The 27,300-nt window shown below is 47.3% G+C and overlaps 1 protein-coding gene across 1 annotated transcript in view; it reads right to left on the minus strand.

Annotated features, from left to right (window-relative positions):
* The window catches only part of Vps53 (vacuolar protein sorting 53), a 363,462-nt gene that overhangs the window by 253,258 nt on the left and 82,904 nt on the right, over window positions 1-27,300 (minus strand). The window contains exon 4 of the mRNA XM_068378791.1: window positions 8,066-8,208. Coding sequence (XP_068234892.1) covers window positions 8,066-8,208 — 143 coding nt within the window. The remainder of the gene's footprint in view (window positions 1-8,065; window positions 8,209-27,300) is intronic.

Here is a 27,300-nt window from a genome sequence, read left to right on the forward strand (position 1 = left end):
AGTACTTCACCAAATAGCAGACTGGTACAGCGATACAGGGAAAAGCGAAGAAAAACTCTTAATGACGGACCAACGTGTTGTCAATCCGGCCGGCAGAGATGAACTGAAGAACAGAAAACAGGAATGATTCCTCCTACCACCCTTTAACGGGTGTAACCACCCAACCACCACAAGGCGGTTGCCGCGTTTAGAAAAATTCTGCCGAAATAGAGATTATTAGCTATGTATATATAACTGCCAGGTAAGTTCTATTCATAAAAATTAACTTTGAAAAAATGGGACTCTTAAATACATAAAAAAACTGTTGTCAATTACTCATAATATATAAAATGAAAAACAACAAAATCAAGTGTATTAACCCTAAGGGTAAAAATTAAATGTCTATTCCTTCGCCAGCCTTTTCAATGAAGTAGATTTGAAGGAAAAATTATCACTAATATTGCAATCACAGAAAAATATGCCATTTGATATTTACTCATTGGCCGTTCAAAATCTATGTGAATAAAATTGGTAGTTTACTTTAATTAACATTAAACCACACTTTTTTCAGAATAAAGAATAGCAGTGAAAAGAGCTTTTGGTTACCTGTTTGTCCTTACTATTAGTTTAGCCTTAAAGGATAATCCTTAGTGTTCTGGTTAAAATATGACAATTTGTCCTAGATTGTATTTATCCTAGCTATACAAACCTGTAATCATTTAATATAGGAATTTGCTTCAGCTCAGCTGAAACAGCCGAAGAGAAAGAAAACCCGGCAGTTGTGCTGAATGGTTGGCTGGTGTTATGGGGCGGAGCTTAGCTACCCCCCCCCCCCACCACCAGCCCGATTTCCTTATTCAAACGCTTTAGGCTCAATGTGGAACATGAGAGGGGTGGGCATTTATATTAAATGATTACAGGTTTGTATAGCTGGAAAAATACAATATAGGACAAATTGTCATTTGTTCTGACGCGATATACAATCCTTATAATCATTTAATATAGGAAGACTCACTGGTTGGTGGGAGGTCTGCCTTTGCTGCTTGTGAACAGCTAACTTCCTGGATATAGACCTGGTCTCCAATGAGAGCAGAGGACTAAATCCACCTACCCCTGTCTCTTGACCCGACATGATGATAGTGGGGTCTGAGAGACTGGGAGCCGGGTCGTACGATGGCTAAGAGCATCGCGCAACCTGAGAGCGTGAATGTAAGAGACACTCGACCCTGGGGTCACAGTGACTGGATGAAGCTCCATAACCAAAAAGCAAAGGGTTTATACATCCACCATCTTCCCTGCCAAGCAGAAGACGGGGCGGAGAATACCTCTAAACAAACTAGAAATTTTATCTGGGAAGACTTGTCTTGATGTATGGAACTCCAAGGGAGGAGACAGAAAGGCAGATCACATGCAGACTGCTTTCACACTGCCAAACATACCATAAACATCAAGACAAGAGACTTCCCTGTCCCGGAGGAACTGGAGAGGTCAGACAATAGCTTGAGCCACTACTACAGGGCCAAGAACAAAGGTGTCTAAGGACGTGCGTAAACTCCCTCAAGTAAAAGGCCTTAAAGGTGATCTGGCATTTCCCAACGCCAGCCTTCAGCACTTGGCCCACAGCAAGATTTCTCTTGAAAGCAAGTGTGGGGGCAATGCCCCTGATCACTTAAGCTTTAACCCTCGCTGGTGCTTGGACTCTTGAGGAAGTCTCATATGCCTTGCTAATGGTTTCATGGATACAGAAGGATATCATGTTCCTTGACACCTCCTTGGCTCTGCTGGTGCTAACGAAGAGTCATCGACATTCAGGTCTGAGATGCCGAGTACGCTTAAGATAGCGCCAGAGACACCCGACAGGACAGAAAAGCCTCTCACCTGAACTGCCACTCGCCGCGTCCAGTAAGGAAGGAATAGTGAAGGCCTCAAACCTGGGATCGTGGATCGCTGGGTTCTGAGTCTTGGCCACAAACTCTGGCACAAAACTCAAGGAGATCTCCTTCCAACCCTCTGCGTGAGTGACATTACATGAGAGGCCATGTAACTCCCGACTCTCTTCGCCGATGCTAATGCTAGCAGAAAAACAGTCTTAAGGGTCAAGTGCCTGTCTGAGGCAAGGCTCAAGGGTTCACACGGAGCACGAGTAAGAGATCCGAGAACTAGAGTGACATCCCACTGGGGAACTCAAAGTTCCCTCGGGGGACACAACTGTTCGAAGCTCTTAATGAGCATAGAAATCTCAAGGGTGTTGGAGACAACTACGCCCTTCAAACGGAACACCATTGCAAGGGCAGACCTGTACCCTTTAATGTCAGAAACCGAAAGGAGCTTATCTCTGCAAAGAAAGACTAGGAAGTCTGCGATCTGAGTCAGAGAGGCTCCGACCGGAGAGATACCCCTTCCACTACACCAATCACAGAACACCAACCACTTCCCCTGGTAGACTGAGGAGGAGGATCTTCTAAGGTACCCTGACATCTCTCTTGCAGCGAGTCGCGAAAAGCCTCGCATTCTGAGGAGATCTGGATAGTCTCCACGCGTGAAGTCTGAGTGACTGCACCGCCTGGTGGTACCTGCTCGACAGGGGTTGTCGAAGGAAATTGGGCCAGTGTGGTAGCTCTCTCGGTGCCTCGACAAGGAGCGATAACAGATCGGGAAACCACTCCATGTGTGGCCATTGTGGAGTAATGAGAGTCATTCTGAGTTCTGGGGTTACTAGGACCCGGGACAGGACTGTGCGAAGGAAGCAAAGGGAGGGAAACGCGTAGCAATCCAGTCGATCCCAAGGATGTTGCAGTGCGTCCTCGAACGCAGCCACGGGATCTGGTACTAGAGAGCAAAACACGGGAAGCTTGGCGTTGTGCCGTGTTGCGAATAGGTCGATGCATGGATCTTTCCAGAGGTCGAGTACTCGACTTGCTACCCAAGAGTTTCTGCGACTTGGGGTGTCTGCCAGGACATTTTTCTTGCCTGGAATGTACCTGGCTGACAAGGTAACATGTTGACTCTCTGCCCACAGAAACACCTGCCTCGTCAACTGCTGCAAGGGACGTGAGAGCGTGCCCCCTTATTTGTTGACGTATGTGACCACGGATGTGTTGTCGCTCATCAGCACTACAGAGTGCTCTCTCAAACGGGCCTAGAAATAAATGAGTGCTCTTGAGACTGCCATCATTTCCAGCATGTTGATGTGCAAGTGTTTCTCCTCTTCTGACCACACACCTGACACGACCAAGTCGTCCAGGTGTGCACCCTAACCTTCCATGGACGTGTCTGTAAACAGATGGAGCTGACGTGGAGGAGGGTTTATAAGAAACTCTCTCATGAGGTTCTCCTCGTTTAGCCACCAAAGGAGATCCTCCCTTACATCGCGATCCATGAGGACCGGACAGGAAAGAGGATCGGTGGCTGCCGACCACTGCTCCTTCAGACACCACTGAAGGGAACGGAGATGGATCCGCCCGAAAGGAACTAACTTCTCAAGCGAGGAGAGGTAACCTAGAAGAGCTTGCCACTGGAGGGCTGAAAGTTGTTCCTGCAACAGGAACAGCTGCGCAACCTCTCTGAGTCTGCTGATACGTTCTTCCGAGGAAAGAAAGTGAGGTGCTGCTGAGTTGATCAGCATTCCCCGATACTTCACTTTCTGCTTGGGAATGAGGTTCAACTTCTCGTAATTCACCACGATCCCCAGATCGCAGCAAACTGCCAGAAGCGAGTCTCGGTCCTGAATCAACTGCTCCTGCGAGGGAGCGAGAATCAGCCAGTCGTCGAGATACATCAGTGGGCAGATGCCCCTTGAGTGGGCCCAAGCTGCTACCCTCGTGAACACTCGCGTGAACACTTGGGGAGCTGTGCATAGTCCAAAGCACAGGACTTTGAACTGGTACACCATGCCCTGGAAGGTGAATTGGAAGTACTTTCGAGACGACCGATGAACTGGTACTTGAAAGTATGAGTCCTTCAAGTCTATCGAAAGTATGAAGTAGTACTGCCTGATGGCTAATAGCACAGTGCGAACTGTCAGCATCTTGAACGCAGTTTGCTGAACAAACTTGTTCAATGGCAAAAGGTCGATGATCGGTCTCCAACCTGCTGTCGCCTTCTCGACAGGAGACAACAGTAGAACCCTGGTGACTGATCGTGCACGACTTCTAGCGCATCCTTCAACATTTCCTGGACCTCCACCTCTAAGGCAAGACCCTTCGGAAATGTTTGAGCATACGTATGGAACGCTATTGGAGTGGAGGATAGGGGGGCCGATGAAGTACGAATGGGAGCTTGTACCTTTCGCAAAGGGTCTACACTACCCGTTCCTCGGCCCCGAGGTGCTGTCACATCGCCCAATGGCGCGATAGGCATCCCCTACCTTCGGCAGCATGGGAAGGGGAAAGCAAATCTCAGCGTTTCCCTTTCCCTCGCTTGCCCTTGTTCTTTCCCCAACATGGAGGAGCTCCCAAGGGAGGTTGAAAGGTCTGTTTGGGGTCAGAACCTTTCTAAACAGGAGCAGGTCTCGGCTGTACAGGAGCATGACCAGCGGTACCCTTGCTACTTCCTGTATACTTAGCCTGACTCGGCCTAGCCACGGAAGGTTTCACGGGACTAGGTCCCTTGAAACTCGCAGCCTGCCTCTGGTGGATAATGGAGTCCTTCAAGTCGAGGCGCCATTTATCCTGCACGGCCCGAACTTCCTCTGGTGGAAAGAGGGAAGTTGCAGCTCTAATAGGAGCGTTCCTAAGTGCCAGGGCCTCTCCTGAACCAATCTGTCTCGCCAAACGAGCGGCTACTGCCTCGCGCTTTTTGAGGATCAGATTGGCATACTGGGTAGCAAGCTGGTCCAAGAAAAAAGCAACAGCTTTCCCACCAGACAAAGCCAGGTTCCTGTACTGCTCCAAGTGTTCGTGGGTAGAGAGTTTGGTGTCCCGCACCAACACTGTGGCCGTACCACACCAGTGGTCAAGCCATGAAGCAGCTTGGAGAGCAGCTACAGAGATGGACTCCATAGTTGAAATCTCAGAGGCCGAGAAGGAGACACTCTGATATTTCAAACTCTCGACTGAGGAACCCCCAGCAAGCGCTTCGACCGCGGGGTAGAGAGGGAGAGGACAAGGCACAGAAGACTCTGTGACATAGTACCTCTTCTGTCGCTGGAGTGGTTGAGGGAGAAGCTTGTTCGAACCTTGGCTCCTAAGTGAGTCACGCTGTGGAGGTGGCTGATCCCTCGGTCCCGCTACATCCGTAGGTGTAGGGGAAGTGACATGCTGCACAGGTGATGACATCCCCCATGAATACCCTCACTCTGGTCCTAATACCGAACCAGGCGTGTATTCAGGAGTCGAGGAAAGACCCTGGCAGGGTTCACCCCCGATGGAATGCATCCAGGTTCCCACTGTGACCGAGTGTGTGACTGGTCGCTGCGAGCCCCACGAAGCTCCTGAAGGAGCTCGAGCATGAGCAGGGTCACTGGGAACTGCAGTGCTCACACCAGGAGGTGTAGACAGATTAATCGCACGAGTGGTGTGTGCGGCCTCACCTATTTCATGGCCAGAAAGCATGGGGGTTGGCTGCACCTCGCGCGGCTGGTATGCGTGAGAGCTAGCCTGGTCGTGCACGACCGGCCCCCATGTCACAGGCTGAGCCGCGAGGTGGCTCCATGGCGGGCCCGAGTTGCGTAGGTCGAGTGCGCGGCTATCTGGGCCTGCTCCCTCCTCACGCGACACACGAGTCGTTGAGTTGGTCCGCGTGGCTACCCCGTGGAGGTAGTCATGAGTACCGTGGATTCTTCACGAGAGACCACAGCTGTGATTTCTCGTGCCAAAGCCTAAACTCTCATTTCCCAGCTCAAGAGCGGTTCAATTTGAGTCTGAACAGCAGCTCTGGGGCCCGAGGATCCTGTCACCATGCTCTGGGAGACGATACCTATGCCCTGAAGCACGGTTGTCATGCATGGAGACCTTGAACACTCCCACGAGCGCGGGGAACACAGGAATCTCTTGCATCGCCCTCATCCTCCGGAGGAGAAGGGGTGTCTCGGGGCGCCATGTCCCTTCAACAGTGACTGGCCTTCCTGGGCCTCTTTGCTTTCCTCTTCTTCTTTATCCTTGGGGAAGAGTCAGAGTCAGAAGATGAAGACAAAGAGGAGGAAAGAGAGGAGGAGGAACTAGAAGAGGGATACCACCCACGCTTCCTCTTCTTGTGCCCCCTCCGAGGTACTGGAACGGTGGTCGAGGCAACAATAGACGACACTGGACGAGGATGAACAACCTGAGCAATATCTGTAGGAAAAGCCGTGGTCGGTAGTCTCTTGAGACGACACACTTTGCACCAACTCCCCCTTCTTCTTTGAAAGAGGCGAGCTCTCCGAAGCAGAAGCAGCTTTAGGGGTCCGGCGATATTTGCGTCGATTCTCGAAAGCTTGCCACTGCAACGGCGGCCAGGATTCACTCACGGCAGGGAGAACCTTGAGATCAAGGTTTTCCCCTGCATGTTGGGCAGAGCGTGTGTGGGTCTACAGAAGGTGATGAAAGCCACCTACTGCAGCACCCGCAACGGCCTACACAACATTGCATTTTACGAGTAACTTTCTCCTCCATAACAATCACACAATCACTAGTACACAAGTACAAAAGAAGGCAAAGGGCTGCAACATAAAGAGCAGAGAGTAGCACAACCTCCACGTTGAGCCAAAGCGAGTGAATGTGGAAAGCGGGCTGGCGGTGGTGGTGGTGGTGGGGGGGGAGCTAAGCTTTGCCCCATACCGCCAGCCAACCATTCAGCACAACTGACTGGTTTTCTTTCTCTTCGGATGTTTCAGCTGAGCTGAAGCAAGTTCCTATAGCAAATGACTACGAGGTTTGCATATCGCGTCGGAACAAACCTAATAATAATAATAACAACTTACAGAGCTCGTAGCCAGTCATCTAGTCTATAAAGCATTCAGCTTGAGTAAGACCAATGAATAAAAACTGCATATATAATGTTGAACAAACGTTTGTGATCTAACAAATTTGTTACACAGAACCTAATCTTCTTATTAATCTCTGGCATCATAATTCAATAAGATCGATGCGCATACTATTTAAGGATTTTCATAATCCCAATCATTCTTTGCACCAATATCTTTGCAGACTGTTCAATCAACTATATAACAAAAGGTATGCATTTACTTCTAACAGTCTTGCCATTTCTTTCATAAGGTTCAATAATATACAGCATTCTAAAAGTACTAATCTGACGGTGACCAAATTGCAGAATGATCTGCCTAATCCAATAGTAGAATCGGTGAAACTTCAGAAGTTGAAAATTGGTGCAACTGCTTATCTGATGAGCTGGTTAAGTTGTGTCTCATTTCATAGTTTGTTACTTTATTTGTCCAACAATGTTTTATATCTTAATGCACTCTTTTTTTTTTACATTACTCCCATTTTAAAGTTTATTCCTTATCTCTCCATTTATCCCCACTGGACTGCTTCCCCTTTGAGTTATTGAGCTTACAGCATTTTTGCTCTTCTAACTTGGGGTAGCATCTTAGATGATGATGATGATGATGATGATGATAATAACAAATATAACAGTAATAATGATAACATTAATAAATAATAACAAATGATCCAATAAACAACAAGAGTAAAGTCTTAGTAGTCAGGAACAGTTTACAGATATTGACTGGATTTTCAAATCTGGCCAACTTGTTATAAGAGTTAGAGGTAACATATCTGGAAGGTCTCTGCTTTTGTAGCTGGCTAAACCTATACCAACAGAAATGCTAAATGTTCAAACTCTGAAAAGGTAATACAATTCTAAGCTATATCTAGATGGTCCATTTATGAATAGCAACTCATCATCTGTCTAGAAGACACATCATTGGAAGTCTTGGGACACTCAAAAAATGAATAGTTTCTATAAATAAAATGGTTCTTCACAAAAATCCATTACAGCACTTATTATGCATTTCATGATCATAAAATGGACTGATTGCAAGTAATGAATATAAAGTATTCATAAAAAATCTTGTGAGTTCCCTTAATCAAATGTTCTTGTAATTATAAAACCATGTCCTAAAATTTTAATTTCTGAATTCTTTACTTACTCTAGCTTTTGTACTCCCTCTACCAACATCTGCAAATGATTCAGTGTTGTAATAGAATTAGTAAGATTCCTCTTTGCTGTATCCAGTTGTTTTATGTCTCTAGTTATTTCTTTCACTCTCTGCTCTGATTCTCCAGCTCTTTCCTGGAAATTAAAAAAAAGCTATCAGCAAAGGAATTTTTTTTAAAAATGTTATTTTTATTAATAAAATAAATTTTTGAATATACTTACCCGGTGATCATATAAGCTGCAGCTCTGCTGCCCGACAGAAAAACCTACGGTCAAAATACGCCAGCGATCGCTATGCAGGTGGGGGTGTACATCAACAGCGCCATCTGTCGAGCAGGTACTTAGTACTCCAAGTAAACAAAGAACCAATTTTCTCCTCGGTCCACTGGGTCTCTATTGGGGAGGAAGGGAGGGTCCTTTAATATATGATCACCGGGTAAGTATATTCAAAAATTTATTTTATTAATAAAAATAACATTTTTCAATATTAAACTTAGCCGGTGATCATATAAGCTGATTCACACCCAGGGGGGTGGGTAGAGACCAGCATTACATGTTTACATTATTATGAGCTAAGTATTTTGTATTTCATTTTAGCAGTTATTCAAAATAACAAACATAAAATAAATAAGTACCTGGTAAGGAAGTCGACTTGAACAATTACTCTGCCTTTTTAAGTACGTCTTCCTTACTGAGCCTCGCGATCCTCTTAGGATGCTGAGCGACTCCTAGGAGCTGAAGTATCAAGGGTTGCAACCCATACTAAAGGACCTCATCAAAACCTCTAATCTAGGCGCTTCTCAAGAAAAGAATTTGACCACCCGCCAAATCAACCAGGATGCGAAAGGCTTCTTAGCCTTCCGGACAACCCAAAAAACAACAATAAAAACATTTCAAGAGAAAGATTAAAAAAGGTTATGGAATTAGGGGAATGTAGTGGTTGAGCCCTCACCCACTACTGCACTCGCTGCTACGAATGGTCCCAGGGTGTAGCAGTTCTCGTAAAGAGACTGGACATCTTTAAGATAAAAAGACGCGAACACTGACTTGCTTCTCCAATAGGTTGCGTCCATTATACTCTGCAGAGATCTGTTTTGTTTAAAGGCCACTGAAGTTGCGACAGCTCTAACTTCATGTGTCCTTACCTTCAGCAAAGCATGGTCTTCCTCATTCAGATGGGAATGAGCTTCTCGTATCAACAGTCTGATATAATAGGAAACTGCATTCTTTGACATAGGTAAAGAAGGTTTCTTAACAGCACACCATAAAGCTTCTGACTGTCCTCGTAAAGGTTTAGTTCGTCTTAAATAAAACTTAAGAGCTCTAACAGGGCATAAGACTCTTTCTAGTTCATTTCCAACCAAATTAGAAAGGCTTGGAATATCGAACGATTTCGGCCAAGGACGAGAAGGTAGTTCGTTTTTGGCTAGAAAACCAAGCTGTAAAGAACATGTAGCCGTTTCAGATGAAAATCCGATGTTCCTGCTGAAGGCGTGTATCTCACTGACTCTTTTAGCTGTTGCTAAGCAGACGAGGAAAAGAGTCTTTAAAGTGAGATCTTTGAAGGAGGCTGATTGTAGTGGCTCGAACCTTTCTGACATAAGGAATCTTAGTACCACGTCTAAATTCCAACCTGGTGTGGCCAAACGACGCTCCTTCGAGGTCTCAAAAGACTTAAGGAGGTCCTGTAGATCTTTGTTGTTGGAAAGATCTAAGCCTCTGTGACGGAAGACTGCTGCCAACATGCTTCTGTAACCTTTGATCGTGGGAGCTGAAAGAGATCTTTCCTTCCTCAGGTATAATAGGAAGTCAGCTATTTGGGTTACAGAGGTACTGGTTGAGGATACTGATACCGACTTGCACCAGCTTCGGAAGACTTCCCACTTCGACTGGTAGACTCTAAGAGTGGAAGTCCTCCTTGCTCTAGCAATCTCCCTGGCTGCCTCCTTCGAAAAGCCTCTAGCTCTCGAGAGTCTTTCGATAGTCTGAAGGCAGTCAGACGAAGAGCGTGGAGGCTTGGGTGTACCTTCTTTACGTGTGGCTGACGTAGAAGGTCCACTCTTAGAGGAAGAGTTCTGGGAACGTCCACCAGCCATTGCAGTACCTCGGTGAACCATTCTCTCGCGGGCCAGAGGGGAGCAACCAACGTCAACCTTGTCCCTTCGTGAGAGGCGAACTTCTGCAGTACCTTGTTGACAATCTTGAACGGGGGGAATGCATAAAGGTCTAGATGGGACCAATCCAGTAGAAAAGCATCTATATGAACTGCTGCTGGGTCCGGGATTGGCGAGCAATAAATTGGGAGCCTCTTGGTCATCGAGGTTGCAAAGAGATCTATGGTAGGTTGGCCCCATGTGGCACATAGTCTCTTGCACACATTCTTGTGTAGGGTCCATTCTGTTGGGATGATTTGACCCTTCCGACTGAGGCGGTCCGCCATGACATTCATGTTGCCTTGAATGAACCTCGTTACTAGAGACAGGTTTAGATCTCTTGACCAGGTGAGGAGGTCCCTTGCGATCTCGTACAACGTCATAGAATGGGTCCCTCCTTGTTTGGAGATGTACGCCAAGGCCGTGGTGTTGTCTGAGTTCACCTCCACCACCTTGCCTAGAAGGATGGACTTGAAGCTTTTCAAGGCCAGATGAACTGCCAGTAGCTCCTTGCAGTTGATATGTAACGTTCTTTGATCCGAGTTCCAAGTGCCCGAGCATTCCCGACCGTCTAATGTCGCACCCCAGCCCGTGTCCGATGCGTCCGAGAAGAGAACGTGGTTGGGGGTCTGAACAGTCAGGGGCAGACCCTCTCTGAGGTAGATGTTGTCCTTCCACCAAGTCAGTGATGACTTCATCTTCTCGGAAATGGGGATCGAGACCGCTTCTAGCGTCTTGTCCTTTCTCCAGTGAACAGCTAGGTGAAATTGAAGGGGACGGAGGTGCAATCTCCCTAACGCAATGAACTGGTCCAGTGATGAAAGCGTCCCTATCAGACTCATCCACTGTCTGACTGAACATCGGTCCTTCTTTAGCATGTTCTGGATGCATCCTTGGGCTTGACTTATTCTGGGGGCCGACGGAAAAGCCCGAAAAGCTTGACTGTGAATCTCCATCCCTAGGTACACTATAGTTTGGGATGGGACCAGTTGGGACTTTTCCATATTGACCAGGAGACCCAATTCCTTGGTCAGATCTAGAGTCCACTTTAGATTCTCCAGACAGCGACGACTGGACGAAGCTCTTAGAAGCCAGTCGTCCAAATAGAGGGAGGCTCTGATGTCTGCTAAATGCGGGAATTTGGCAATATTCCTCATCAGTTTCGTAAAGACTAGAGGCGCCGTGCTTAGGCCAAAGCACAGGGCTTGAAATTGGTAGACAAACTTCCCGTAAACGAACCTTAGAAAAGGTTGGGAATCTGGGTGGATGGGGACATGAAAGTAAGCGTCCTTGAGGTCTAAAGAGACCATCCAGTCTTCCTTCCTGACCGCTGCTAGAACAGACTTTGTCGTCTCCATGGCGAACGTCTGCTTTGTGACAAAGACATTCAGAGCACTGACGTCTAGCACCGGTCTCCACCCTCCTGTCTTCTTTACCACTAAGAAGAGACGGTTGTAGAAGCCTGGGGATTGATGGTCCCAGACTTTGACTACCGCTCCCTTTTCTAGTAAGAGAGACACCTCTTGCTTCAAAGCTAGTCTCTTGTCCTCCTCTCTGTACCTGGGAGACAAGTCGATGGGAGTCGTTGCTAGAGGGGGCTTGCGCAAGAACGGGATCTTGTACCCTTCTCTGAGCAACTTCACAGATTGTGCATCTGCGCCCCTGTTCTCCCAGGACTGCCAGTAGTTCTTGAGTCTGGCTCCTACTGCTGTCTGAAGAAGGTGGCAGTCAGACTCTGCCTCTAAAGGACTTGGTACCTTTCTTCTTACTCCCACGTTTACCTTCGGCACGAGTACCTCCTCTGCTGGAGGCTCTGCCACAAAAGGGCGGAATAAATCTTGACGCTGGAGTATCCATCCTGGGTCTAGACACGGTAGGCAAAGGGGTGGCTTTGCGGGCAGATGACGCAACCAGGTCATGCGTGTCTTTTTGAATCAAGGAGGCAGCAATCTCCTTGATCAACTCCTCTGGGAAAAGGCACTTTGAGAGAGGAGCAAACATAAGTTCCGATCTCTGACATTGTGTTACTCCAGCTGACAAGAAGGAGCAAAGGTTTTCCCGTTTCTTGAGGACCCCGGAAACGAACGAAGCCGCAAGCTCACTGGAACCGTCCCGTATGGCCTTGTCCATGCAGGACATAACGAGCATGGAAGTTTCCTTGTCAGAAGGGGAGGTCTTCCTGCTCAACGCTCCCAAACACCAATCCAAAAAGTTAAAAACCTCGAAGGCGGCTCTGAACACTCCTTTCATCAGATGGTCTAAGTCTGAAGGAGTCCAACAAATCTTGGAGCGTCTCATGGCTAGCCTGCGGGGAGAGTCTACTAGACTTGAGAAGTCGCCCTGGGCAGAGGCACGAACTCCCAAGCCGAGAACTTCTCCCGTGGCATACCAGACGCTCGATCTGGAAGCGAGTTTCGCAGGGGGAAACAAGAACGCTGTCTTCCCAAGGTGCTTTTTGGACTGCATCCAATCTCCCAACACTCTTAAAGCTCTCTTGGACGAGCGGGCGAGGACGAGCTTCGTAAAGGCAGGCGCGGATGACTGCGTGCCTAAAGCGAACTCAGATGGAGGAGAGCGTGGGGCTGCAGAAACAAACTGATCAGGATACATCTCCTTGAACAGTGCACGAACTTTCCTAAGTCCAAGGAGGGAGGCGTGGTCTTGGGTTCGTCGATGTCCGTGTGCGGGTCGTCAAGGTGTGCAGCGTCGTCATCATCAGAGAGTCCATCGTCTGAATACTGAGGAGGAAGCAGCAAAGGAGTAGGAATTGGCTGGTCAGCTGAGTCCGGCAGCACGGGTGCATGCGTGACTGCACTGGACGCAACGTCATGGAACTGTTGGCCAGTCTGTGAGCTGGCAACAACCATAGCAGCGCGGGGGCGCAAAGCGTCTACTCCTGACTGTCTAGTCTGCTGTGGGCGAGTAGTGGTAACCACACTGGGTTGCGGAGGTTGACGCACCGCGTCAAAACAAAACAACTTAGGTTGTTGTTGTTGTAACTCGCGAACGTCAACGGAGGGTTCCGTGCGTCGCTGAACGTCAACATGCGGCTGGCAGGGTACACTGCGCATGGGTGGCGGGACTCTCACAGCTGGAGTGCGGGAGAAGGTAGCCTCAGCGTCCACTGGACGCACAACCGTGGTTGGTTGTAGGCTAACGGGTGCAGCGTCAACCTTCTCCGCACGAAAGTCCTGCATTAAAGACGTTAACTGCATCTGCATGGTCTGCAGCAAAGACCACTTAGGGTCTACAGTAGCAGGTGCGGCAACAGACGGTGTTACTGCCTGTTGCGGTACCGCTTTGCCTCTCTTAGGAGGTGTGCAGTCATCGGAAGACTGCAGCGAGTCCGAACTGACCCAGTGGCTACAACTGGGCCGTTGGACTTGCGCGGAAGGGACCGACTTGCGTTTAAGAGGCCGTGAGACCTTGGTCCATTGTTTCTTCCGAGAAACATCTTCCGCAGACGAGGAATAAATGGGCTCTCTCGTCTTCTTGTGGGTGGGGCGATCTTGGTAAGATACGTCCGAAACCACGGAGGGAACGTCTGTCCGCTGATTAAAGCCTGTCGAACCCTTTGGTCGTACGACATTGCTTCTCCCCTGGGCTTGGGAGCTTGCAAGAGGTCCCGGACTGGGAGGACGACAGGCACGAACAGACGCACCCTCAAGCGCAACACTAACACTTTCCACAACACTACCACTCACTTTGTCACTACCCACTGCACTCTTACCCTTCAACTCCTTGACGTCTGCCATGAGTTGGTTACGGTCACTCGCCAATGACTCGACTCTCTCACCCAGAGCCTGGATGGCACGCATCATATCTGCCATCGAAGGTTGTTGAGTGCTAGAAGGGGGATCAGAAGCAACCACTACAGGGGAAGGAATAGGTTGTGGGGCATGGGGAGAGGAAATATCAACGGAGCGAGATGAACTTCTCCTGACTCTCTCTCTCTCTCTAGCCTACGTGAATATTTCAGGAATTCGAGAAAATCGAATTCCGAAAGCCCAACGCATTCCTCACATCGATCTTCCAATTGACAGGTTTTACCCCGACAATTGGAACAAACGGTGTGCGGATTGATAGAGGCCTTCGGAAGACGCCTTGAACAGTCCCTAGCACTACACTTCCTGTATTTAGGGACTTGAGAAGGGTCAGCCATCTTGAATTAGTCAAAGGGGAATTCAAAATCTATCCAAGTCGTCAACAAATAATCCAAAAATCAATAAAAGAATGCAAGGATGTATTGAAGATAACCTCTGCAAAGCGAAAGCTAATAACTAGAAATGTGTACTTCACCAAAATCCGTGAAAACCAATCCAGTAAGCAACAGCGAATTTAGTAGGTCTTGCCGGTGGCACGACAGAGAGAAAATTGGTTCTTTGTTTACTTGGAGTACTAAGTACCTGCTCGACAGATGGCGCTGTTGATGTACACCCCCACCTGCATAGCGATCGCTGGCGTATTTTGACCGTAGGTTTTTCTGTCGGGCAGCAGAGCTGCAGCTTATATGATCACCGGCTAAGTTTAATATTGAAAATTCTGTTATGTGGGCAACTAGGGTTTTATAACCTCGAGAATTCATCTTTCCTTTATCAAAGGTCATATGCTATACTTCACAGCCTGTTATGATATGAATCTGCATGATATATTTCGCTATCTGTTATGAAATAAATTAGGTGTAGAAATAAAAAAAATTCAACTAATTATCATGTTCTACATACACAAACCTTCTGCTTTGCTTGTGCCTCCATACTCTGAGTAGCAGAAATTCGTGTTTTGATTTCCAGTTTAAGAGTATCGGTGGACTCAGAAATTAATTTTGAGCTACAATTTTGGGATTAACACAGTTTGATTGAGTTTATACCATAAACTATTTCCCAAAATTTTACTTAAAACGAGTGAACAGTTTTTTCTTAATGATTTTTTTTATTTCATGTTTTTCAAAATCTATCTTCTCCCACATTTTTTGAAAAAATAAATGCATCACTAATTATTAGTAATAATAAGATATATAGAATGCAAACAATAACTTTACTAAGCACTGAAAAGGATTCGTTTATTTTTATTTTTAAATTTGTGAATGTTTTTTAAAAATTTTCTCAATCCAGGTAAAACATCCTTTCATCAGAAAATGTTCCCTATCTTACCAACTGTTTAAATTCGTTAAAGACTTGACACGCTAAATATGCTCCCTCAATTCCTATTTTAGAATAGCAAAACATAATCTGGGATTTATACGGTATAAAAAAAAAATTCCCATCCATTACACAACTCTTTCACTGCTTAATAATAAAACATATGTTGAATCATGTTATTTTCCTTAGTAAAATAAATTTTTGAATATACTTACCCGATGATCATGTAGCTGTCAACTCTGTTGCCCGACAGAAAAATCTAAGGTCGGGATACGCCAGCGATCGCTATACAGGTGGGGGTGTACATCAACAGCGCCATCTGTCGAGCAGGTACTCAAGTACTTCTTGTCAACAAGAACTCAATTTTCTCCTCGGTCCACTGGTTCTCTATGGGGAGGAAGGGAGGGTCCTTAAATTCATGATCATCGGGTAAGTATATTCAAAAATTTATTTTACTAAGGAAAATAACATTTTTCAATATTAATCTTACCCGATGATCATGTACTGTAGCTGATTCACACCCAGGGGGGTGGGTGGAGACCAGCATACATGTTAACATTAGAAGCTAAGTATCCCGTATTTCATTTTAGCAGTTATTCAAAATAACAAACATAAAATAAATAAGTACCTGGTAAGGAAGTCGACTTGAACCATTACTCTGCCTTTTTTAAGTACGTCTTCCTTACTGAGCCTAGCGATCCTCTTAGGATGCTGAGCGACTCCTAGGTGCTGAAGTATGAAGGGCTGCAACCCATACTAAAGGACCTCATCAAAACCTCTAATCTAGGCGCTTCTCAAGAAAGAATTTGACCACCCGCCAAATCAACCAGGATGCGGAAGGCTTCTTAGCCTTCCGTACAACCCAAAAAACAACAATAAAAAGCATTTCAAGAGAAAGATTAAAAAAGGTTATGGGATTATGGGAATGTAGTGGTTGAGCCCTCACCTACTACTGCACTCGCTGCTACGAATGGTCCCAGGGTGTAGCAGTTCTCGTAAAGAGACTGGACATCTTTGAGGTAAAATGATGCGAACACTGACTTGCTTCTCCAATAGGTTGCATCCATAACACTCTGCAGAGAACGGTTCTGTTTGAAGGCCACTGAAGTAGCGACAGCTCTAACTTCATGTGTCCTTACCTTCAGCAAAGCAAGGTCTTCTTCCTTCAGATGAGAATGGGCCTCTCTAATCAAAAGCCTGATGTAATAAGAAACTGCGTTCTTAGACATCGGTAAAGCAGGTTTCTTGATAGAACACCATAAAGCTTCTGATTGTCCTCGTAATGGCTTTGTACGTCTTAAATAGTACTTAAGAGCTCTTACTGGGCAAAGTACTCTCTCTATTTCGTTCCCAACCAAGTTGGACAGGCTTGGGATCTCGAACGACTTGGGCCAAGGACGAGAAGGAAGCTCGTTTTTAGCTAAAAAACCAAGCTGCAAGGAACATGTAGCCGTTTCAGATGTAAAACCTATGTTCCTGCTGAAGGCGTGAATCTCACTGACTCTTTTAGCTGTTGCTAAGCAAACTAGGAAAAGAGTCTTCAATGTGAGATCCTTAAAAGAGGCTGATTGAAGCGGTTCGAACCTTGCTGACATCAGGAACTTTAAAACCACGTCTAGGTTCCAGCCTGGTGTGGCCAACCGACGCTCCTTTGAGGTCTCAAAAGACCTAAGGAGGTCCTGTAGATCTTTGTTGGTGGAAAGATCTAAGCCTCTGTGGCGGAAGACCGCTGCCAACATGCTTATGTAACCCTTGATCGTAGGAGCTGATAGGGATCTTACGTTCCTTAGATGTAAAAGGAAGTCAGCTATCTGCGTTACAGAGGTACTGGTTGAGGATACTGCATTCGCCTTGCACCAGCTTCGGAAGACTTCCCATTTAGACTGGTAGACCTTGAGAGTGGATGTCCTCCTTGCTCTGGCAATCGCTCTGGCTGCCTCCTTCGAAAAGCCTCTAGCTCTTGAGAGTCTTTCGATAGTCTGAAGGCAGTCAGACGAAGAGCGTGGAGGCTTGGGTGTACCTTCTTTACATGCGGCTGACGCAGAAGGTCCACTCTTAGAGGAAGAGTCCTGGGAACGTCCACTAGCCATTGCAGTACCTCGGTGAACCATTCTCTCGCGGGCCAGAGGGGAGCAACCAACGTCAACCGTGTCCCTTCGTGAGAGGCGAACTTCTGTAGTGCCCTGTTGACAATCTTGAACGGAGGGAACGCATACAGGTCTAGATGGGACCAGTCCAGAAGAAAGGCATCCACGTGAACTGCTGCTGGGTCTGGAATCGGTGAACAATACATCGGGAGCCTCTTGGTCATCGAGGTAGCGAATAGATCTATGGTGGGCTGGCCCCACAGGGCCCATAGTCTGCTGCAAACATTCTTGTGAAGGGTCCACTCTGTGGGGATGACTTGACCCTTCCGGCTGAGGCGATCTGCCATGACATTCATATCGCCCTGAATGAACCTCGTTACCAGCGAAATCTTTCGATCTTTTGACCAAGTGAGGAGGTCCCTTGCGATCTCGAACAACTTCCTCGAATGAGTCCCTCCTTGCTTGGAGATGTACGCCAAGGCTGTGGTGTTGTCGGAGTTCACCTCCACCACCTTGCTGAGATGGAGGGACTTGAAGTTTATCAAGGCCAGATGAACTGCCAATAGCTCCTTGCAGTTGATGTGAAGTGTTCTCTGCTCCTGATTCCACGTGCCCGAGCATTCCTGTCCGTCCAGTGTCGCACCCCAGCCCGTGTCCGATGCGTCCGAGAAGAGACGGTGGTTGGGGGTCTGAACAGCCAATGGTAGACCTTCCTTGAGAAGAATGCTGTTCTTCCACCACGTCAGTGAAGACCTCATCTCTTCGGAAATGGGTACTGAGACCGCTTCTAGCGTCATGTCCCTTTTCCAGTGAGCAGCTAGATGAAACTGAAGGGGGCAGAGGTGGAGTCTGCCTAACTCGATGAACTGGGCCAGCGATGAAAGTGTCCCTGTTAGACTCATCCACTGCCTGACTAAACATCGGTTCCTTCTCAGCATGCTCCGGATGCATTCTAGGGCTTGACTGATCCTGGGGGCCGACGGAAAAGCCCGAAAAGCTCGACTCTGAATCTCCATACCTAGATAGACAATGGTTTGAGATGGGACGAGCTGGGACTTCTCTATATTGACCAGGAGACCCAATTCCTTGGTCAGATCCATAGTCCATCTGAGATTCTCCAGACAGCGACGACTTGACGAAGCTCTTAAAAGCCAGTCGTCCAAATAGAGGGAGGCTCTGATGTCTGCCAAGTGAAGGAATTTGGCAACATTCCTCATCAGTTTCGTAAACACAAGAGGTGCCGTGCTTAGGCCAAAGCACAGGGCTTGGAACTGGTACACGACCTTTCCAAAGACGAACCTTAGGAAAGGTTGGGAGTCTGGATGGACGGGGACATGAAAGTACGCGTCTTTCAGGTCCAACGAGACCATCCAGTCTTCCTTCCTGACCGCTGCTAGGACCGACTTCGTCGTCTCCATTGTGAACGTCTGCTTGGTGACAAAAGCGTTGAGAGCACTGACGTCCAGCACCGGTCTCCAACCTCCTGTCTTCTTCGCTACCAGGAAGAGACGGTTGTAGAAGCCCGGGGATTGATGGTCCCGGACTATGACTACCGCTCCCTTTTGTAGCAAGAGCGACACCTCTTGTTGCAACGCTAGCCTCTTGTCCTTCTCCTTGTAGTTGGGAGAGAGGTTGATGGGAGAAGTTGCTAGAGGGGGACTGCGGCAGAACGGAATCCTGTACCCCTCCCTTAGCAACTTCACAGACTGAGCGTCTGCACCTCTGTTCTCCCAAGCCTGCCAGAAGTTCTTGAGCCTGGCTCCCACTGCTGTCTGGAGAGGTAGGCAGTCAAATTCTGCCTTTTGAGGACTTGGAACCCTTCTTCAATTTGCCACGATGACTGTCGGCACGGGTACCTCCTCTGCTGGAGGTTCTGCCACGAAAGGGCGGGATGAACCTAGACGCTGGTGTGTCCATCCTAGGTCTAGGCACGGAAGGTAAAGCTTTGGCCTTACGTGCGGAGGACGCCACCAGGTCATAGGTGTCCTTCTGGATCAATGAGGCAGCCATCCCCTTGACCAGCTCTTCCGGAAAGAGACACTTGGAAAGCGGAGCAAACAACAACTCCGACTTCTGGCATGGAGTGATTCCAGCAGACAAGAAGGAGCAAAGATGGTCTCTCTTCTTAAGCACTCCCGACACGTACGAAGCCGCAAGCTCACCAGACCCATCCCGAATGGCCTTGTCCATGCTAGACATGATAAGCATGGCAGAGTCCTTATCCGAAGGGGAAGTCTTTCTGCTTAAAGCTCCCAAACACCAATCGAGGAAGTTGAAGATCTCAAAAGCACGAAAAACTCCCTTCAACAGATGATCCATGTCAGAAAAGGACCAGCAAATCTTAGATCGTCTCATAGCCAGCCTGCGGGGAGAGTCAACCAGACTTGAGAAGTCGCCCTGGGCAGAGGCAGGAACTCCCAAGCCGGGTTCCTCTCCCGTGGCATACCAGACGCTAGATTTGGAAGCAAGCTTGGTAGGCGGAAAGATGAAAGCAGTCTTTCCTAGCTGCTTCTTGGACTGCAACCACTCTCCCATAACCCTCAAAGCTCTCTTGGATGAGCGTGCGAGAACGAGTTTGGTGAAGGCAGGAGCTGCTGACTGCATGCCTAACGCAAACTCGGAGGGAGGAGAGCGAGGGGTTGCAGACACAAACTGTTCCGGATACAAGTCCCTGAACAGGGCAAGGACTTTCCTAAAGTCTAAGGAGGGAGGCGTAGACTTGGGTTCTTCTAAGTCGGAGTGCGGATCGTCCAAATGCGCAGCTTCGTCGTCATCAGATACTCCATCATCCGAAAGCTGAGGAGGAAGTGGCAAAGGTGGAGCAGAAAGCTGAACGGCTGAATCCGGCAGCACGGGTGCATGCGTAGCTGCTGCGGATCCAACATCATGCCGCTGCTGGTCAGTCTGCGAGCTGGCAACAACAAAAGCGGAGTGCTGGTGCGTGGGAGGGACTACCGTGGGATGCGGAGCATGCCGCATTGTGTCAAAACACGGCAGCTCGACAGCACCTTCCCACTGCTGATGCGGAAGCTCACGCATGTCAACGGAGGGTGCAGCATGAACATGCGTCTGGCAGGGTCGACTGCGCATCGGTGGTGGAGCTCTCACAGGTGGAGTGTGGGAGCAGGCAGCCGCAGTATCTGCTGAGCGCACAACCGTGGCAGGTTGTAGGTTAACAGGTGCAGTGTCAACCTTCTCAGCACAATACTCCTGCATGAAGGAAGCAAGCTGAGACTGCATAGTCTGCAGCATGGACCACTTAGGGTCTACCGTGGTTGGTGCGGCAACAGACGGAGTAGTTGCCTGCTGCGGAACCACTCTACCTCTCTTGGGAGGTGTGCAGTCTTCGGAAGACTGCGGCGAGTCCGAACTGACCCAGTGGCTACACCTGGGCCGTTGGACTCGCTCGGAAGGGACCTTACGCTTGAGAGGTCGTGAGACCTTGGTCCAACGTTTCTTCCTCGAAACTTCTTCCACAGACAAGGAATGATAGGGCTCATTCGTCTGTTTGTGGATGGGACGATCTCTGACAGATACGTCCGCAACCACTGAGGGTACATCCGTACGCTGATCAAGGCCTGTCGAACCCTTTGGTCCTTCGACATTGCTTCTCCCCTGGGCTTGGGAGCTTGCAAGAGGTCCCGGACTGGGAGGACGACTGGCACGTACAGGAGTACCCTCATGCGCAACACTGACACTGACACTTTTCACTTCACTTGCACTCACTACACTTCCCACTGCACTTCGCGCTTTCAACTCTTTGACATCGGCCAAAAGTTGATTACGGTCATTAGCTAATGACTCCACTCTGTCACCAAGAGCCTGAATGGCACGCATCATGTCCGCCATGGAGGGTTGAGCACTAGTAGCAGGGTCGGGCGTCACCACTACAGGGGAAGGAGTAGGTTGAGGGGCATGGGGAGAGGAAAAATCAAAAGAGCGAGAAGAACTCCTCCTGATCCTATCCTTCTCTAGCCTACGTGCATTCTTTAGGAATTCATTAAAATCGAATTCCGAAAGCCCAGCGCATTCCTCACATCGATCTTCCAATTGACAGGATTTACCCCTACAATTGGAACAAACGGTGTGAGGATCTATGGAGGCCTTCGGAAGACGCCTAGAACAAGCCCTAACACTACACTGCCTGTACTTAGGGACTTGAGAATGGTCAGACATCTTGAATTCCAGAAATAGTCAAGGGGGAAATCCAAAAACTAGCAAATTTCATTAACAATTAATCCAAATCTAATCAAAAAGCTTGATAAGCAAATGATAAAGGTTCCTGAATAGCGAAGGCTAAAATCTAGAGCGAATACATCACCAAAATCGTGAAAAACAACTCCAGAAACAACAGCGTATCCAAGTAGGTCTTGCCGGTGGCACGACAGAGGAAAAATTGAGTTCTTGTTGACAAGAAGTACTTGATTACCTGCTCGACAGATGGCGCTGTTGATGTACACCCCCACCTGTATAGCGATCGCTGGCGTATCCCGACCTTAGATTTTTCTGTCGGGCAACAGAGTTGACAGCTACATGATCATCGGGTAAGATTAATATTGAAAAAATAATTTTCAGGGAGGGACTGCAATTAGCTCCCAAGCTCTATCCTCCAATTAGAGATAGAAAAAGTTGTCTGTATATAAATGTGAGATGAATACACCTATTATACCAGGAAGTATATTTCATGTACCCTTGGAGTTGCCTTGAATTTGTGTTGTGTACAAGTCTCTTAACTATGCACCTAATAAACCAATTTATATAGTAAATTAACCTAGCATTTATGATACTAGATAACTTCCAATTAGTCAATCAATCAATCAATTGAACTATTTTATAAAAGATAACTGACATCACTGTGGTCACAAAAAGAAACCAAATTAAAAAATGGCAATGAGAGAAGAACTCCTACAACAAGACTCAGAAGAAGCAGGAGAATCACCAGGTACTTCTGCGGGTCAGGGCAGAGAGAAAACCACGGCCCTGTGCTCTGAGCCACAGGGAAAAAGTGTTCCACCCCACATTCTTAGCATACCAAAGTTCACATGCTCTCAAGTATGGCCCCAAAAGGATCCATCACATCTAAACAGTCGAGAGGCATGGAAGCCCAGTGACCTGAAAGAAAGGAAGAAAGAGACCACCATGGCTACTCCATTAACCTTGGAGCAGAAAGTTTATGGGGCCCTGGTCCCAGCTTTGGTCCCAGGTGGGCACTGCATGTGGCTGGAACACCAGGATCTTGGTCTCAGCCTCAGGACAGGAGTGAAACACTGGGTCCCTGCAGAGGGCAAGGCTCCTAGGTCCAACCATGGACTGGGGGCCACAGCAGGGGGCTGTCCTGGGGTCCACAGCCAGGGCCTATATGCATCTGTTAAGGGTGGCCACAACACAGGGGCTGTGGTCATCCACCTCCCTCGAAAGTTAGGTGGTGTCACAGGGAGCCCTATCCCTGCGACTTCAACAATCCGTCCTGGATTCTTCAGTCTCCTCTTCATTTTAGAAGAATCAGAATCAGAACATGAGGACAAAGAAGAGGATAACAAAAAGGAGAAGGAAGAGAAGCGCGCATGCTTCTGCCTTCGCCTGAGTCATCAGGCAGAGCGTTTAAAGCCTGAGCAACTGTTAACAAAGCTCTCAGAGGGGGGAACTACATGAGCTACTCCAACAGGAGCCCCAACACTGTGGCACACTGTCATAAGGGAGAAGGAAAGGCACACTTTCAAGGCTCTGTGACCACACAACTTGCAGGGCCATAGGCAGAACCACTGAAACGGGGAGAGGGCAACTGCCATGGGTTCCCCGGTCACAAGGGTTGGGGCAACTGCCAAAGGGGAAGGGGTGGGGATCACTGGGACTGGAACAGGAATCAGGAAACCCCAGGGACAGGGGGTAGCACTTACCTTGGCCAACCATGTAACGCCGCCCAAGGTGGGGGCCCCGGGTACCGATACCTGCACCTTACCTGCCATGCCAGGAGCAACCAAATTAATATAACCATTTTCTGGTGCTAAAGGGGGAAACCATCGGGCTCCCTGACACTGGGGGAAACACCACACTGGGAACAGTTGAGACACAAGTAAGCACAGGGAGTTCTGGGAAGATGTACTGTAGCCTCAACTACCAACTCCTTCAGGTAATGGTGGATCTACCTGAAAGACCTAAGGAAGCCACAACTTTCTTAAGTCAACTCATCGACAGCAGATTTCCCATCAGCCAAGGCGAAGAGTTCTAGGCTCTAAAAGAGTGGCAAAAATTAGGGATACTCCAAACAAGAGAACCTGAAACCCACTTGTATGTTGATGGAGTGGTGAGAGAGGTGAATGCTCGAGTTCTTGGACGAGGATTGAAACTGGTAGACGAGAATGACCATGAATGGGAGGTAAATCAGTTTTTGTTTGCGGATGATACTGTACTGGTTGCAGACGCGGAAGAGAAGCTTGGCCGATTAGTGACAGAATTTGGAAGGGTGTGTGAGAGAAGGAAGTTGAGAGTTAATGTGGGTAAGAGTAAGGTTATGAGATGTACGAGAAGGGAGGGTGGTGCAAGGTTGAATGTCATGTTGAATGGAGAGTTACTTGAGGAGGTGGATCAGTTTAAGTACTTGGGGTCTGTTGTTGCAGAAAATGGTGGAGTGGAAGCAGATGTACGTCAGAGAGTGAATGAAGGTTGCAAAGTGTTGGGGGCCAGTTAAGGGAGTAGTAAAAAATAGAGGGTTGGGCATGAATGTATTCTATATGAGAAAGTGATTATACCAACTGTGATGTATGGATCGGAGTTGTGGGGAATGAAAGTGACGGAGAGACAGAAATTGAATGTGTTTGAGATGAAGTGTCTAAGGAGTATGGCTGGTGTATCTCGAGTAGATAGGGTTAGGAACAAAGTGGTGAGAGTGAGAACAGGTGTAAGAAATGAGTTAGCAGCTAGAGTGGATATGAATGTGTTGAGGTGGTTTGGCTATGTTGAGAGAATGGAAAATGGCTGTCTGCTAAAGAAGGTGATGAATGTAAGAGTTGATGGGAGAAGTACAAGAGGAAGGCCAAGGTTTGGGTGGATGGATGGAGTGAAGAAAGCTCTGGGTGATAGGAGGATAGATGTGAGAGAGGCAAAAGAGCGTGCTAGAAATAGGAATGAATGGTGAGCGATTGTGACGCAGTTCCGGTAGGCCCTGCTGCTGCCTCCGATGCCTTAGATGACTGCGGAGGTAGCAGCAGTAGGGGATTCAGCATTATGAAGCTTCATCTGTGGTGGATAATGTGGGAGGGTGGGCTGTGGCACACTAGCAGTACCAGCTGAACTCAGTTGAGTCCCTTGTTAGGCTAGAGGAACGTAGAGAGTAGAGGTCCCCTTTTGTTTGTTTCATTTGTTGATGTCGGCTACCCCCCAAAATTGGGGGAAGTGCCTTGGTATATGTATGTATGTATATTTAGCTCTAAGGCCTTGGCAATTCCATTGAAGAATCATGAGTTTGTTATCCATAAGTGCAAATTATGATTTATTTCTATTTAATCATTTTATCTTACGGGCATTTCTTATGGGAAAAGTTTTTGATGATTCTTTATCAATATTTCCTGGTAGTATCCCTTCTGGTGTACTCTTTCTTTTTATAATCTTTAAGATGATCGACAGTTTCAGGTAATGGACGGTCTTCTTCCATGTTGGTATTGTCTAATGATGTGTTGATGTCAATATTTATAATACTTTTAGATGGACTCATCACCTTTTCTAATAATGTAGATGACTTCAGACTACTTTTATTCTACTCTTCAAGCAGATGTTCTTAAGCTTTCTTTAGAGCCAGAGGGTTTCTTAATATCTTTCTGTTCTTTAGGTATCCGTTTTGATTTTTCTACACTTCCCTGACATAAATTTACTATAGGGATTTCTTCTTGTATAACTACTTTTACATCTTTCTTTATGTTAGAATTGGGAATACAGTACTATTTTCATCAGTGCATTTAGGCAAATTTTTCTTCAAAACCAATAAGATAAGTTCAACCTGGCCTTATCTATTTTTCAAGAGCTCTTTTACGAGCCTCTTTAAAAGTAACCCTTTCCATGATTCAAATGGCCTGTATTTCCTTTTCAAAATTAAACTTGACATATATTTTTGATGTTGCTGGATGTGCTTTCCCACAATGAATAGAAAATGAACTTTCTGTACTTGCTCCGTGACTAATTTTACCCCAGTTTACATAGACACCTGGCTTATTATTAAATTTGACACTATGACCATACAATGTTGAAAGTGTTTTTAATCTTTCGCTTTGTATTGGAGATAGTGTCTCTATCAAGAGACTTCCATTTTCCTGGGGAAGAATTTTTGGCTGCCCTCCATATATATATTTCCTATTTCCTTATTAGCTTTTAAAAACATTCCCATGCTCATGTCTTCCATTTTCAAATTCCAAAATAATTCACTACTTCATAGTGACCAGGTAATATTTCTGCTTTCCTATATTTTTTTGTCCTGTCATCATTTCTTGCTTTCTCTTCTTCTCTAATGTTTTCTTATAATCTTTCTTTAAATCATGCAAGTAAGGTTCTAACGTTATAATATTAGAACCTGAATAGGAGTTGCCTATACCGAGATCCATTTTCATGTTTTCCAGGTCGTCATCAAAGGTATTAGTTGTCAAAAAAATAGAAAGCCGAGTTATCCAACTCTTACTAGAAGATGTCAGTCCTCCTATCCCACGTGGCTCAACATTGGAAGAGGTTTCAGCAGGGACCAGTCCTCTATTAGAGAGAGGCTGCCTTTCTTTAGATGGGCGTACACTGGTCAGTGGGGGTAGTTACCCCTGCCACCGACGACTCCAATACCTAGCATCACCCATTACCTGCAAATATGGGAGACTTAAAACTGGATCACTGGAGCCTAACTCTTAACAGACTACGTCTACACCCAATGGGGTCTGCCAGAGGGTGATGGAATCTAAATTTAAAGCATATACAAAACCTGGTCATTGTTCTAACAGTGGTCGTCAACAAAATTCCAATAGAACAAGACGAGAAAAACTGAAATAAAGAAAAGTGCTTACAGGAGTTCAGTATGACTGAACCTGCCAGAATGATAAATCACCCCACTGCCATTGCACAGCCCATCACTGAGACTCTCAAGCTCCTCTACTGCTGCAAAGTACTGGACCATCAGAGGAGCTGGAAAAGGAACTGGTTGAATAAGGTTCATCAGAAGGTCTCTAGCTGGACATGCGCGTGGAACCTGACAGTCATGCCCTACTAGGGGTGACATGTTGAAGACTGGCGAGACGTTACTCCATCACGACTCACAGGAAGGTCACACGCTGATGAAGTGACATGAACAGGGGCTGGGCCACGCGCTGTTCTAGCCAAACTAGGTGAGGATGCTTCGTAGCAGTGCGTAGAAGGTCTAGAAGGTATCAGCGAGTACACGTCATAGGAGCGTGATGAAGGACGATCACCCCTTGAGTAGTGGTCCCGAAACAGGGTGGCAATCACGCGAAGACTGCGGGTCAAGACTGGGAGAATGGTAGCGCGAGTGCTTAGGATTGTGTTAAGAAAGATCACAATCATGCGTAGCCTGTTTGGACAAGTAGCGATGATCAGGAGAAGGATGACAAGCAGGAGTGAGCTCACAAGCAGATTAAAGGTCCCAATCTTGTCGGTAATACTGTAAACATCAGGATCGAGTGAAGTGTGGAAGCGCTGTGGCATGCGCTGACGTGTGAGAGACTGATCCTTATGGTGGCGAGCAGCTGGAGGATCACACGCTTGCAAGTTCCTGGACCAGGAACGAGGAGAACGTCGATCACGAGGGTCATCAAGGGCTGGTCTCCTGAAGTGGGGTGAGGGTGAGCGCTGAGAAGCGCAGCG

The sequence above is a fragment of the Palaemon carinicauda genome, chromosome 8 (genome assembly GCF_036898095.1).
Source record: "Palaemon carinicauda isolate YSFRI2023 chromosome 8, ASM3689809v2, whole genome shotgun sequence".
Lineage (NCBI taxonomy): Eukaryota > Metazoa > Arthropoda > Malacostraca > Decapoda > Palaemonidae > Palaemon > Palaemon carinicauda.